At 48.7% G+C, this 15,663-nt stretch overlaps 1 protein-coding gene across 1 annotated transcript; it reads right to left on the reverse strand.

Moving 5' to 3' along the window:
• Positions 1 to 5,941: 5,941 nt before the first annotated feature.
• On the reverse strand, positions 5,942 to 8,915 carry MRPL50 (mitochondrial ribosomal protein L50). Its single transcript, XM_065406232.1, has 2 exons — positions 8,793 to 8,915; positions 5,942 to 7,448 (listed from the first exon to the last, which is right to left on the reverse strand). Exons 1-2 carry the CDS (start codon positions 8,876 to 8,878, stop codon positions 7,058 to 7,060), a joined length of 477 nt encoding a protein of 158 aa, XP_065262304.1. The 5' UTR covers positions 8,879 to 8,915; the 3' UTR covers positions 5,942 to 7,057.
• Between the last annotated feature and the right edge of the window lie 6,748 nt (positions 8,916 to 15,663).

The following is a 15,663-nucleotide window of genomic DNA, read 5'->3' on the forward strand; positions in this document are numbered from 1 at the left end:
TAGAAGACCCTCCCTTGCTTCCCAGGTCACCCTCAGCAGCGAGATATCGTCCAGGACGAACTCCTGTGGAAAATGTTGGGACAGTGTTCAGTGTAGGTGCCCCCTGAAGCTGTTGGCTCTCCCCAAGGCACAGAAACCCAGAGGACAGTGCACCCCTGAAACAATCAGTCCCCCTTACTCACCATTTTGAGGCTCCCGTGGAATATGTGTGCTCTGTTTCGGACGGGCTAATTATGCTATTGTGTAGACCCTGTGTATTTTCTACTCCTTAAATGCGGGGGGAATCATTACCCTGTCTGGTATAAACAATGCTGCCTCTGTTAAATGTTGCATTTTGCCTATACAGCTGCATCAACCTTGAGACCTCAGCCGTCCCTCTTATCGCCTGCTCAGAGACTGCAAAGACTCAGGAAGAGACCGCAAAAAAGCAAAGAAGACATGCTGCACGTGATGCGGCAATCTATTAAAGAGAATGAGAAAGCACAGAACTGGAGGGAGAGAGAGAGAGCAGGATCTGCCAGGAAAACGCAGCGCACCGGCGGCAAAGCACCGCGCACTGGCAGCAAAGCACTGATAGGCTCAGAGGCATCCTGGAGCGCCAAGCAGACACTATCCAGGAGCTGGTAGCCATGCAGAAAGAGAAGCAGTACCGCAAACACAAACGCCACCCCCCCCTACAGCCCTTGTCCCAAAACTCTTTCCATTGTGCCCCACTGTCACCTCCAACCCACTTTCCCCAACTTCCGTGTTCTTCACGCCACCCGCTGCCTCCAACACCAGTATCTTCACCACCCAGCCCTGAAAACCACGACCCTTACCCTTTGCACTCAACCCCCATCACCATGCAGTATAGCTGCCCTGAAGTGCAGCACTCACTGCACAGCACACCAGACAGGACATACGCGAATCTGTGATTGTACTGTTCCCCACTCCACCCCCTTGTTTCTTTTCAATAAATAATTTTTTTTTCTTTTCAATAAATGGATTCTTTGGCTTTGAAAACATTCTTTATTATTGCATAAAGTAAAAGATTCCTTAGCCCAGGAAATAAACAGGCACTGCAAGTCTGCTTGTCTGCTTAGCAGACACTGATTCCTAAAGATTGGAACTACTGCACTTCACTCCCGTTCAGGGCACCAGATATCACTGCTGGTTTTCAGCCTCAAATTGCTCCCTCAAGGCATCCCTAATCCTTGCAGCCCCGCGCTGGGCCCCTGTAATAGCCCTGCTCTCTGACTGTGCAAATTCAGCCTCCAGGTGTTGAACCTTGGAGGTCCATGCCTGAGTGAAGCTTTCACCCTTCCTTTCATAAATATTATGGAGGGCACAGCAGGCGGATATAACCGCGGGGATGCTGTTTTCGGCCAAGTCCAGCTTCCCATACAGAGATCGCCAGCAGCCCTTTAAACTTCCAGAGGCACACTCCACAGTCATTCAGCACCGGCTCAGCCTGTAGTTGAACCGTTCCTTGCTGCTGTCAAGGCTCCCTGTGTAGGGTTTCATGAGCCACGGCATTAACAGGTAAGCGGGATCTCCAAGGATCACAATGGGCATTTCAACTTCCCCTACCGTGATCTTCCGCTCTGGGAAAAAAGTCCCGGCCTGCATCTTCCTGAACAGCCAAGTGTTCCAAAAGATGCGTGCGTCATGCACCTTTCCGGGCCAGCCTGTGTTAATGTCAATGAAACGCCCACGGTGATCCACAAGTGCCTGGAGAACCATAGAGAAATACCCCTTCCGATTAATGTACTCAGATCCTAGGTGGGGTGGTGCCAGAATAGGAATGTGCGTCCCATCTATCGCCCCTCCACAGTTAGGGAACCCCATTTGTGCAAAGCCATCCACTATTTCCTGCACGTTACCCAGAGTCACGATTCTTCTGAGTAGGATGTGATTAATGGCCTTACAAACTTGCATCAACACGATTCCAACGGTCAACTTTCCCACTCCAAACTGGTTTGCGACCGACCGGTAGCTGTCTGGAGTTGCCAGCTTCCAGATTGCAATAGCCACCCGCTTCTCCACTGGCGGGGCAGCTCTCAATCTCGTGTCCTTGCGCCGCAGGGTGGGGGCAAGCTCCTCACACAGTCCCATGAAAGTGGCTTTTCTCATCCGAAAGTTCTGCAGCCACTGCTCGTCATCCCAGACTTCCATGACAATGTGATCCCACCACTCGGTGCTTGTTTCCCGAGTCCAAAAGCGGCGTTCCACGGTGCTGAGCATGTCCGTGAATGCCACAAGCAATTTCGTGTCGTACGCGTTACGCGGCTCGATAGCATCGTCGGACTCCTCACCCTCACTCTCACTGTCACTTTGGATCTTAAGGAATAGTTCGACAGCCAAACGTGACGTGCTGGCGAGACTCGTCAGCATACGCCTCAGCAGTTCGGACTCCATTTCCCGCAGACAGATCGTGCTGCACAGAAACCGTTGAAAGATGGCGCCAAAGGTGGACGGAAACAAAGGGATTTCTGGGATGTGAAGCGATGCATCACGGGGCATTGGGACAGGACCCAGAATCCCCCGCACCCACGCCCCCTTCCCTCAACCCACAGCGCCAGAATGGGAAAAGGTGCTCTGTGGGATAGCTGCCCATAATGCACCGCTCCCAATAGCGCTGCAATTGCCGCAAATGTGGCCATGACAGTGCGCTGGGCAGCTGTGAGTGTGGACAGACTGCAGCGCTTTCCCTACTCAGCTGCACGAAGTCAGGTTTAACCCACAGCGCTGTACATCTGCAAGTGTAGCCAAGGCCACAGAGGCTTACTTCTCTGGAATCTTTTGTGGCTCCCTGTTGCTACAGACATGGAAAAATGCCTGTAAATGTCACCTGATGGACAACTCACGACTGCATCAGCAGCACCAGCAAAACTCAAGAAGTATGAGACATGAGGATTTCCAGTCTAGAGGCAGTGTGTGAGGTTTCTCTTCTTTCCTTTGGCAAGTACAGTGGAACAGGCTTAAAGTAAAGTGTGTGAGGTTTTTTTTAAAAGTATGTACACCAAAAATCTTCACTTGGTTTTACTCTAACCAAAGGTTACCCTTTATCTCCCCCTGCTGTCTTCAGTTCTCCCTGTACCCACAGTTGAAAGGGCTTTTAATTTTTCCTCCCTCACAGCTTCAGGGGGACACAATGACCCTTTTCCCTACCCTGAACACTCTTTGCTCTTCAGAACAGAGACGAGAGAGGGGCTAATCATTCTGCAGGCCAGCTTTTAACACCTATCAAAAGCCTTCTGGACACATTTTAAAATAAATACATATTTTTATTTAATTACAGCAACTGCGAGGAGAGCTCTTGTGGCTTCAGGTGTGTTGGCCTGCATCTTAACGAGTCTTCAGAGAGCTTTTCTATTGTGTTAAAAACTAGCTTAACTGAGCTAACTTGATTGAAAAATGCACTCTTTTGGGCCAGTCAAGACAGTGGCACCTTTTTGTGTGTGTTTGCTCTGCAGTGGTGCTGTCCCAGGAGCTCGCAGCTCCACCGCCCGGAGCATTGCGCCAGCAGTGGGGCGGGCTGAGGCTGCGGGGGAGGGGGAACAGCTGCGGAGGGGCCGGAAGCTAACCTCCCAGGCCAGGAGCTCAGGGGCCGGGCAGGAGGGTCCCGCGGGCTGTAGTTTGCCCACCTCTGCTATAGATACATAGTTTATCATGTACTTTAGTCTCCTTGAAATTAGGGCATTTCATAAAAATATGAGAAACCCTATGGGATTTGGTCATTCTCCATTCCAATACTTTTTTCAAGGTACTTGCAACCTTGACTCACAAGGAACCACTAATAAGACTCCAGTATTTAGAACATCTTTATTACAGAGGCATAATGTAAATGTAATAGGCAGCAGGTTTAAAACAAACTAAAGGAAGTATTTTTTCACACAGCGCACAGTCAACCTGTGGAATTCCTTGCCAGAGGATGTTGTGAAGGCCAAGACTATAACAGGGTTCAAAAAAGAACTAGATAAGGTCGAGTATAGGTCTATCAATGGCTATTAGCCAGGATGGACAGGGATGGTGTCCTTAGCCTGTTTGCCAGAAGCTGGGAATGGGCAAGAGGAGATGGGTCACTTGATGATTACCTGTTCTGTTCATTCCCTCTGGGGCACCTGGCATTGGCCACTGGCAGAAGGCAGAATACTGGGCTAGATGGACCTTTGGTCTGACCTCGTACGGCCGTTCTTATGTAAATTGTTTAGTAACACTCACCACGTTCTCTGTTTTAGATGCTGCTAGTGCAGTAGGCTGTATATAGCTAAGCCTGTAGTTAGTAAACACAGTTATTAAGGACCCAAGAATGCCATTGTGGTTTCTTCATCTTATTGGAACTGTAGGACTTATTCTGAGGGAGTTCTATGGCCTGTGTTATATAGGAGTCAGAGCAGATGATCACAATGCTTCCTTCCGGCCTTGGACTCTATGAATCAGCCCACAACCATTTCCTGCCTCCCACAAATTATGGGCAGATTTATTTATTTTGGGTTTGCTACATGCCCTCTATTTACACGCACTATGCTATGTGCTGATAGGAAGGGTATTTGCATTACTAATGAAGATCTTTCATAGTTTATGTGAGGATAGTTTAGTTGGGGTTGGTCCTGCTTTGAGCAGGGGGTTGGTCTAGATGACCTCCTGGAGTCTCTTCCAACTCTAATCTTCTATGATGCGTTTACAATTCCTAACTTGTAGTATGACATGGGTATCTCCAGAAGTGTGCTTGTGCTGAGTCAACTCTTCTAAATGTGATGCAGTGTATACCCTGCCCTGGCTCAGAAAGGGTTAATGTGGACCTGAGTGTCACCTGGAAGTGGGCCAGGCCTAATTAATGATGAAGCCTAGCTGGGGAGGAGCTATAAACAGAGGAAGTTTGGAACAGAAGGGGCTATAGGGAGAAACTCTGCAATCATTTTCTTAGCAGTACGCAGTGAAGAGGCCTAGAGGGAAAGAGAAGGTTCTTTCACAGTGAGGAGAAAGCCCAGGGAAAGGCTTTGTAGGAAGGATAGTAGCAATAAGTCTGGTGGAGTGAACCTTGACTGCATGCCCTAGGGTCCCTGGATTAGAACCTAGTGTAGAAAGCAGGCCTGGGTTCACCTGATAAGGTAGTGTGAAGCCTCTAAGGTGATATGGACTACTAGATACCCTGAGAAAAGAGTGAATGGACTACTGGGCCCTGAATTGATGGTGGCAGACTGGCTGGAAGGATCACACATTTATTTGTTAGACTTCCTATTACCCTGGAAGGGGCAGGACTAAATGTGACCTGACTAGAGAGCAGTGGTACAAGAAGAGGGAGACCAGTGCAAGGACCAGAGTGATTGTCAGCATAAGGTGCTAGAGGAGAGCCTGCTATGCCCTGCCCAGTCACAAAGGGATGCACCTATGGTGAGTTAACTCTTCTACATACCTCTCCCAGCCCACCCGCATACATAGCTACCAGAAGTAGCATTGTTTCTACTCAAGTGTCGTCCTAAACAATTAAAAGAATCACCATGCGGCAAAGCTGGAACTCCTCTGGACTGGGAAGGGAAGATGCACTTGGGAGTATGAGTTCCCTAGTAAATTTTGGGGAATTGTGATAAAGTAATAACTATGAAATTTGTTGATTAAAGCAACAAAATAACCTTTGTAACAGGAATCCACAATTGGAAGTGGAAGCTCCCCACTGTACTCCAAAACTTATGACACAACGTATATGTTTGCACTCAAGTAAAAAAAAGTCCTAGGAGAATCCAAGCTGTTCTATGCCTGCTCCACAATGCTGCATTATCTGTTAATGCAAGTTCCTGTAAATGCCTCCTACCCAAAGGGATCCACCCAGGTTTACCATGTGTGATGGTGTAGATACATTCATCCTCCCCCAGACCCATGCTCACACATACCCACAGATGACCACCCTTGCACTTAAACTTGTCTGTGAAAGACCGAAGTCACACAATCAATACCAGTACATTTCCACACCTTGTCATTTATTTTACATTTCCTTACAAAAGGTTTCCATTTTTGTTTCATACGTCGTTGATGGGTATGTACATCAAATCACCACCGTCTACCCTTGCTGACTCAAACTATTGGAGACACACTTACACTGTGGTAAGGAAAACTTCTGAATAGAGAGAACTGTAATAAACAACTGCTGAAGGGACCAGAACTCAGTTTCCTAGCATATGGTGGGGGTCCTTAACTAGGAAATATAATAGCTATACTGAATCTTGGTGATACCTGAAAATGTTAACTTAAGACAATGGTTGTTTTGAGTTAGCCTAGAGCTCATTGTCTAAAAGCAACCAGTTGTGTGTTTTAGTACATCCACACAGCAGTTTCTTCAAGAGCAGCCAATTTGTAATCTAAACACCCTACACCTTAATGGATTTGAGGACTGTGCATCTGGAATTGTTTTGATTGTGCTATTGCTGATAGGACCTACATTTCCACCCCATCCAGAGAAGGCTGACTGTTACAAGATACACTGGAGAAAGGGAAAGGGTGACTTTTTCCCCACCCCTCCTCCACAATCTGTTAGCTCCAGCAGACATGAATAAGTCTGACAAATTCCCTCAATATACACCTCTCTCTACATCATGTATATGGCAAGGTCACTAAACCCCATTATGCGATACTGATTCCAGTAATGAAGTTTACAGTGATGCAAAGATCAGTGCCCTTTGTTTATCCTCAACCTCTATTACTCGTAGGGTATGTCAACACAGCAAAAGAGACATACAGCCCTGAGTCTGAGCCTCCTACTATAAGCCTGAGTCAGTTGACCCAGTCTCTGAAACTATCTGCTAGTTTGTTTTTGCAGTGTTGCTGTACCCTTAAATAAGGAGCATGGCCTAGAATAGAGGGGATACAAATGTTGTTCTCTTTACTGACCAGCTGTCACTGTTGCATCATAACAAACGCTTTTTTTTTTTTTTTTTTTTTTTGGAAGCAGTAAGCCGTGTCCTTGAAATCTGAAGACATTTAAATGAACTCCCAACGGAGTATATGATGTGTAGACCATCACCATGATGAATGTCGCTTAGACATCATCCCAGAAGTCATCCCTCTTCTCTGGCATGACTCAGTGTTCCCACATAATCTTTAGGTTTGAAGGCAGCTCTGCAGTGCATAGCTCATCAAATTTTGAGGCATCTTTGACCTGCGTGCTGTAGAAAGCTAAGACATCCCCAGCAGTGCACATTTGGTGGAGTCGTGAATTGGGGACTGCATGGCCTAGTTCTGCAGCCAGTTGCGCCAGCAGGCGATACTTTAACTTGCTTTCTTTTAGTGAGGCCTTTTGCCAGTCCTCAGAGAGTGAGGGTCCAAAGATTTCCCTGACATGAGACTCAAGACGACTCTGGAGATCCTCTGGGGGAAGGTACTTCCTACTGCGTGGTGGGGGACATACCAGGATGGGTGGTTCTTTCACTAGAACAGCTGTTTCAACCACCTCTGGTTCTCTCACCTTCTTCCTGTTAATCAGAAGGAAGTATTTTAAATCTCCCAGCTGCTATTGAATTGAAGTGTCCTTTTCCATTTAGGTTAGATTCCCCTCCTCCCCCCATTCACACTCATTTTTGGTTTCACTACCATAATTTGATAGCTCTTACACATGCCTGCACTGAAGACAGAGCAAGCTGTTTCCTTCGCTGATTTGCATATACACTCAATACAAACATTAGCACTCTGAGCCTAGTTCCCAGCTTTTTCCAGAACGCCACCTTCAATAATATTCACAGAGCAAGTACCACTGCCACAGTCAAACAGGCCAGGAAGTGCTTCACTCCTATCCTGCTGTTGCTTCATAACAGTAGTAAGTTGCACTTTCACAGCATCTTTGTGAGGCCTCAGACGGAGGTGCTCACAGTGACTGTGGGGTGCTGTGCTAGCGTAGCAGCTGTTGGGTAGCCGGACCCTGGGGGGTGTATTTACCCTACCCTTGGAGTCTATAGTTGAGGGCTTGTCTTAGGGTGACCAGCTGTCCCGATTTTATAGGAACAGTCCTGATTTTGGGGTCTTTTTCTTACATAGGCTCCTATTACCCACCACCCCGTCCCGATTTTTCACATTTGCTGTCTGGTCACCCTAGCTTGTCTACACTACGCAGCTTTTAGCGACAAGGCTGCGTCAACACAGCCTTGTCGCTAAACGTCAGTGTGCGTAAACGCGCCCTGACGGTATTGTGTCGGCACTTTTGCTAACAAAATACTTCCATCCCCGCGAGCGGCGTTCGCTTTGTCGGCAGGAGAGCGCTCCTGGCTGGCCAAGCCGCGGTCACGCGGCCACTTGCGTTGGCAAAACTTTTGTCCTTCGCGGGGGAGGGGCTTTTTAAAGTACCCGTGAAAGACAAAAGTTTTGTCGACCGTGTCGCAGTGTAGACAGGCCCTAAGTCTACAGCACAAGCTGGGGTGGGTGAGCTCTCGGCGAGCACGGCGGCTCCGGCGCGGGCACGGCTAGCAGGGCTAAGCCGTGCCCACTAGGTGCCCGGCGCTGTCAGGGGGAGCCGTACTCGCCCCGCCCCGCCCCGCCCCGCCCGACAAAGCGCGCTACAGCTCGCGGCGAGCGAGCGCGTGCACGAGCAGGGCCAACCGCCAGCTCGCCGCGCGGACCTGGGGGTGGGGGGGACGGGGAAGCCGGCGCTGAAGGCTGGAACGAGGCCGGCGCGGCGGACGCTCGCACCCCGAGGGGCAGGCGGAGCACTCAGGCCCAGCCCCAAGCCGCCTCCCTCCCCACTCCGGGCCTGGTCCCGCACCGGGCGCCTCAGCGGGGGGGTGGGGCCGAGAATAGTTCGGCCACGGAGCCTCCCTCGGGGTTACCTCAGGCCGCCCCACAATGCCCTGCGCGGCGGGACCCCCAGACTCAGCCGCCTCCAGGCACGCACGAGCCCGCAGGAGGTCGCCATCTTGGAAACGACACAGAAAGACTGCCCGTGGCACGACGGGAGAGGTAGGATTGTTTCCGGGAGCGCGCGCTGCCTCATGGGAAGTGTAGTCATGGGATTTCCGTCACGTGGCCGCGGCGCGGCACCGCGGAGCGCTCTGGGGGATGTAGTTCGCGTCGAGGCGAGAGCGAGGCTGCGGCCGCCGGCGGCTCGTGCACTGGGTGGAGCTGAGCGGGATGAGGCCCGGATGATGTGGGCAGCGTCTCCACATGGCGGCTGCCGGGGCGCTTGTTGCCATAGAAACCGGGATGTGGCCTCATCCGCGCCCGTGGGGAGCTGCTGCTGGTGGTCCAGCTGGAGGGGGAGCGGCCCCCTGGGCCTCCGTGTCACCCTGGGCCTTGCAGGGCAGCAGCACCCACAGCAGGGCCATAGAGCGCACAGCCCCACAGCAGGGCCAGTGACATGCGTGTGCACAAACAGCCACACACGCATACATGGAGACATGCAAACCGCACACAGGTGTATGTGCACAGATGTATAACTAGCTATACACACATCCGCATAGGCTGCTCTAACCCCCCCGCGCGCTGCATCCCTGCTCCTCCGCCTACCTCCCAGCCGCGGCCAAACAGGGGGAGGAGGCAGGGCCGGGGTGGGGATTTGGGGAAGGGGTTGGAATATTGGCAGGGAGGGGGCGGAGTTGGGATGGGGACTTTGGGGAAGGGGCGGGGCATCCTGGAAGGGGTGGAGTGGGGGCAGGGGAAGAGGGGGTTGAGCACCTGTGGGAAGGCGGGGAAGTCAGCGCCTATGCACATCTAGACACGAATAGACACACTTGTATTCCCACTGCACATGTCATACACATCTACATGCACACATATACATGTAGGTGTATATCTGTCTAATGCTGACAGACCCTGGGCATCGGCAGGTGGGATCGAACCTGGGACCTCAGTGCATGAGCCTCTACCGCATGAGCTAAAAGCCAACTGGCTGTTAGCTAAGGCTGTAGAGCAGACTCATTTTACCTCTCTCTCTAAGTGGTCTCGGTGCCACTAAATGAGACACAACACCATATCCAGACAGGGCCGGATTAATTTTTTGTGGGCCCGGCACCAAACATATTTGTGGGCCCCTCTGGGGAATGAAGGGGCCAGGGGCAAGAGCACAGCGGGCAGGGTGGATTTGATTTAAATGATGATTTAAATCTCTAGTCAGGCAGACTCTATTTAATCATGGTTTCCTACGTAAAAGTGCATTCTTGTTGGTTGTTATAACCTTAATACATATTTTTCACAACACAGAGATAGAAGTAGGTTTCATTTTTAGAAGGTACACACTATACATTTTTAAACAGTGGTTTATTTTGAAAACTTTTCAGATGAGTTTTACAGCTATATCAGAAAATGAATGATTGTTTGGTTATTTCATTTACCAACGGTAATTGAAGTAGATATTTATGAAGTCATTGGGAGATGAACTATCTGCAATTCAACAGGTTAATCATTAATATTTGGAGGATTTTCTTGCCAGGCTGTATTAGGAGGAGAACATCACCAGACAGACATTTAAATTGTTTTATTTAACTAAAACAACAACGTTAAGTATTCTGGATTTTTTTCTTCAACGGCAAACATAATATTTTAACAAAAAAGCATATGTTCCCTCGCTTCTCACATTTATCTCCAGACTTCTTCTCCTTGTCCAGATCTATTCCACCCCCAACAATCTTCTATTCATTGAACTTTTTGAAACTTTTCACTTTTAGAGAGAGGTAAGGGATTGACTCTGTGTACACAAATTTGCAGAGGGACAATAGCATTGAGGTCTGTTATTTCTCACCTCTATATATTATTTATTTATTTAAAACATTTTTGCTGTTAACAAGCATGTTAGCTCTGGAGACACAAATTCACAGTTTGAGAACTGCAAAACTAAGCATCTCTGATGGTATCTTCTAGATTGAGCATTGAGTCCCATTGGGTAGATAGAAAGATTAACCTAAATAATCTATACAGAAGCCTGTGGAATCCCATAAGATTGGGTCCCCAATCCATGAACTATTGGAACTCATTTACAAAATTTTTCTTAAACATTATATGAATATATTGTCTCATACTATAGAATTAGAATTTATAAACCCTATTCCATGATGAGACATAATGTATGTTAATTAAAACTATCTTTAGATAGGTTTTTTCCTCAAAAAGCATTTTATCAAAATGTGTTTTAAATAAAAAAATCCGATATTTTGATTTTCTAAAAAAAATCATTGATTTTTATCCACCCTGACAGTGGTGCATGGTGGGGGGAGGGGAAGGATTGGTCCCCAGCTGGAGCGAGGCAGGGGCCAGGGGCAAAAGCACAGCGGGGCGGGAGCTAGGGTTGGCCCCTGAAGCAAGGGAGGGGCTGGGGGTAAACTGCAAGCTCAGCAGGGGTGGGGAGGGGGTAAACAGGATCCCCACCCCCACCCCTGCCCACATAGAGCGGGTACCTACCTTCTCCCTGGTTCCAGCCCATTCTCTTCATCTCTCTCTGCACTGAGCTGCCCCTCCTCCAGTGTGACAAAGTGGGAATGTTCTTAATGTTCTCTCTGAATACTGTGTGGGTGCCTCAGTTTCCCCTATGCATTTCTTAAGTATCTAGGTGGTGGGATAAGAGTGTGTGATTGTTGCAGAGCCCTAGGCAGGTGTGATGCTGTCTGCACAGAGAGTGGCTGACAGGGGTGCAGGGTCTGGCCAGGAGTTAGGGTGAGGGAGGGGGCTTAGGGTTGGGGCAGGAGGTTGGGGGTGTGGAGCGCTTACCTGGGGCAGCTCCTGTTTGGTGCAAGGGGTACAGGTGGGAATGTGTGGGGGGGGTGCAGGAGCTCCCGTTTGGTGCTCAGGATGGGGGTGAGTATGTGAGGGGGTGCAGGAGTCAGGGCTGGGGTTATGGGTGTGTGTGCGGGGTTCAGGAGTCAGGGCAGGAGGCTGAGAGGTGTGAGGGGGTGCAGGAGTCAGGGCTGGGGGTGTGGGCTGGGGTCGTGTGAGTGCTCCCAGCCCTGCCCTGAGCAGCTCACGGCAGGAGGTTGGAGGGGGTATGCCCCGATTCCACCCCCTTCCCCAAGGTCCCGCCCCTGCCTTTTCTCCGCCTCCTCCTCTGACCAGCGAGGGCACTGCCGCCCTGCTCCTCCCCCTCCCTCGCGCCGGCAAACAGCTGTTCAGCGGCGGGGGAAGCGCTGGGAAGGGGAGGGGCAGGAACGCGGCATGCTCGGGGGAGGAGGTGGAGGAGGAGCTTGGCTGCCTGCGGAGCCTGCCCTGCTGCAGCAGGAGCCTGCAGGACCAAGCTTCTGCCCGCTGCCCTCGCAGGAGGGGGCGGGGGGCGGAGAAGAGGGGGCCAGGCCAGGGCCCCTTTGGAGCGTGGGCCCGGCGCCAGTGGCGCCATGGTAAACCAGTACTGCACCCAGAAGGTGTGTGGGTTACATATGCACACTCATACACACGCTATATGTGAATGTATGGATATGTACACGCACTACATACTCGCCTAAACACGCACACACTGGGCCATGTGCTGGCTGCTGCCCTTTGCGGTGGTGGGAACACACCTGAAATGCCTGGTGAATGCGGGAGGGACATGGCTCATTTACCTGGGAGGGCTGCTCCTCTCACTATGGTGCAAAATGGCGCATGGCACACAGTCCACATGCTCCCATCATAGGGAAGGACCCTTGCACGGTCACTGCTGCAGTATGGATGGAGGCTTGGCAATGGGGCCCAGGAGATGTAGGAAACATAAAAGGTCTGGAGAGATCCCTGGTGAGGGGTGCAGGTTGTAGCCCAATAAGACCCCCAGTGATTTCTGAGCACTGTACTCCAGTAAAGCCATACAGGCAAACAACTCCTAGAGAACTGTGATCTCCATGAGCTACCAATGCACCTCTGAGGGTGGTAATAGTGTTGCCAAGTCTCCTGATTTATCTATGAGTTTTGTGATTTTTTAAAAAAAAATGTTTTTCAGTAAGCGCAGCTCTTGATCCAGAGATATGATTATATGGGAATCTCAGCTTTCTCGGGTTTGTTTTAAAGTAAGATTCTAGCCCTCATGAGTGTGGAGAAAAACTGGAACATGTGTCCCAGTACACCCTAAAGACTCAAAAAGAACCCAACATGTATTTTTAAAATCTCATTATTTTTAGGCCTATCTCATTATTGAGGTCTGTCTCGTAATTTTTGAATGATTACAGTGACAATACTGAGGTGCTGTTATAGCTGCAAGTATCAGCCGTGCTTTGGTTCATGGGTATACATGTGGTGCATGTGCTCGCTCACATCATTAAATCCCTTTGTTCAGCCTACTGACTCAGCAATGCATTAGATTAACAAGTCCCTACTTGGGGTACCTAGAAGAGAGCCAGCAGGCAATGAGGACAGTGCATTACACATCACCACATACTCCAGGGCTGACTCTAGCCCACCGTTCCTTCTTGGTTGGGCTGCCGAGCAGAGGAGCATCAGTTAAAACAGTTGCAGCATTCACTTTTGAATGGCAGAGGTGTTTTTCAATCTTGGGAACACTTTGCAGAGAAATTTAATATTTTAGGGGAAGAAAGGTACTGTTATATTTCACACAACCATGAGTTACATAGGGTGACTGTGACCAAAAGCACCCCATAGTCACATCCTACACACTACTGTAATAATCTTTGTACAAAATATGCCTTGTGAGGTATTATTTGAAAACTAATAATTTGCTGGTCAATAATCTCCTGGTGAAATGTGTGTAGCAGCATTATATGGGAAGTTATGAAATCCCCCTGTATAATGTTATTAGCACACATTCAAAACCACACAGCCCTGCCTAGGTAAAGGTTGTTAAACAGGTCTATCCTAAACAGAGGAATGTGTGTTTTACCTCCATTTACATATCAATAGTAAAGTGGGTCCTCAAGATAGCAGGGAGAGGAATTGACAGAAGATGAAGCAAATTTGCATTTCTGCAAACACAGATGGGAAGAAAGATGCCTCCTTCATCACCCTACTCCATATTGCCTCCTTTACTGTTTGAATAATCTTTGCTTTGAGGGGTAATCTTCAGAAGAATCCACTTCATGGGTTCACTAGACCAGGGGTCAGCAACCTTTCAGAAGTGGTGTGCTGAGTCTTCATTTATTCACTCTAATTTAAGGTTTCGCGTGCCAGTAATACATTTTAACGTTTTTAGGTCTCTTTCTATATGTCTATAATATATAACTAAACTATTGTTGTATGTAAAGTAAATAAGGTTTTTAAAATGTTTAAGAAGCTTCATTTAAAATTAAATTAAAATGCAGAGCCCCCCAGACCGGTGGCCAGGACCCGGGCAGTGTGAGTGCCACTGAAAATCAGCCTGCGTGCCGCCTTCGGCACGCGTGCCATAGGTTGCCTACCCCTGCACTAGACTATAAAAGAAAGGAGCAGAGAACTCCAAGTAATCGCTCTCTTTCACCTAAGAAAACAAAGGCACTAATAGCTTTGGGCCTTGGGGAGAGATCCTTACCAAGGAAAGGGTCAATCGCCATCTTGCTGGAAGACTGTGCGTGAGAGAGGCGATCTTGAACAAAGCCTTGCTAGATTAAGTTTTAGACTTGTGGATGCGTGTTTTCACTTTTATTTGCTTATAACCATTTCTAACTTTCTCTCTCATACTTGAATTCACTTAAAATCCTATCTTCTTTTGTTAATAAACCTGTTTTATTGTTTTTAAATCTAAACCAATCCAATGCTGTGTTTAGACTGAACTGTTTGGTGACTCCAGTTAAAGTAGCAAACTGTTGAATATTGACTATTTACAGGAGCAACAAACCTTTAATATCGGAACTGTCCAGGAAAGGGCTGGACAGTGCAGATCACCTGATTTTGGAAAATGTGGGACTGGGAGTGTGTTGGGGTCACCCTGCAAGTAGTAACCAAGGCTGGTGGAAGCCAGAGTGTGACTGGTGTGTTGCTGACAGGCTGCTGGGGTCATAGCTGCTGGACCAGGGCTGTAGCTGTATACAGACCCTCAGGGTGTGACCTGCATGGTGGTAGACTGTGAGCAGCTCAGGTTGGGAAGTACAACAGCAAAGTATTGTGAGGCATCCAGGGTTACAGGGCAGGCTGTGATACAACCCCTCACTCATCTGGATTGAACCCCAGAATGTGACAGTGACTACAAGTTTACAGAGGGTGTGCACACTGGATCAGTATCTAAGAGGCAGCAGGACCTAGTGGATAGAGTCCGGCCTGGGAACTCAGGAGACAGGGGTTCTCTTTCTGGTGTTCTGAGTAGCTTTGGACAAATCACTTAAAGTCTCTGTGCTTCAGTTTCCTCAGTCTGTAAAATGGGGATAGCAATGTTTATTTCCTTTGTAAAGTGCTTTGAGATCTGTGTATGAAAAGTGCCATGTAAGAGTTAGGTATTATTCACACATCATTAACTCAGCTCTCAAAGTCCTGTCCCAATATGCACCAGGCTCAGCATAAACTTGAAGAGAAGGATTCTCTGGACACAGTCTTTGGAGGTAGCTTTAACTATCTATGGCTATGACCCTGAAAGCTGTGCCTCGCAGGCAGAACCCTGAGCTTACCTGAAGGCCCTCTGAACTCACATTGCAGGATCAAGTCCTAAGTCATTATCAGAAATGCAGAATTTCATATTTTTTTAAAAAAAATATATGATTTTGATCTCATTGGCAGTTATTTTGTCTGGTTTAGTTTGTACACATAAAATTCAACAAGCAATTGAAAGGAAGCTCAAGGTGTATATGTGCACTTGTGAGAAAGAATTAAACCTTCACACACAATTAA

This window comes from Emys orbicularis, chromosome 6, assembly GCF_028017835.1.
Source record: "Emys orbicularis isolate rEmyOrb1 chromosome 6, rEmyOrb1.hap1, whole genome shotgun sequence".
In the NCBI taxonomy this organism is placed as follows: Eukaryota; Metazoa; Chordata; order Testudines; family Emydidae; genus Emys; species Emys orbicularis.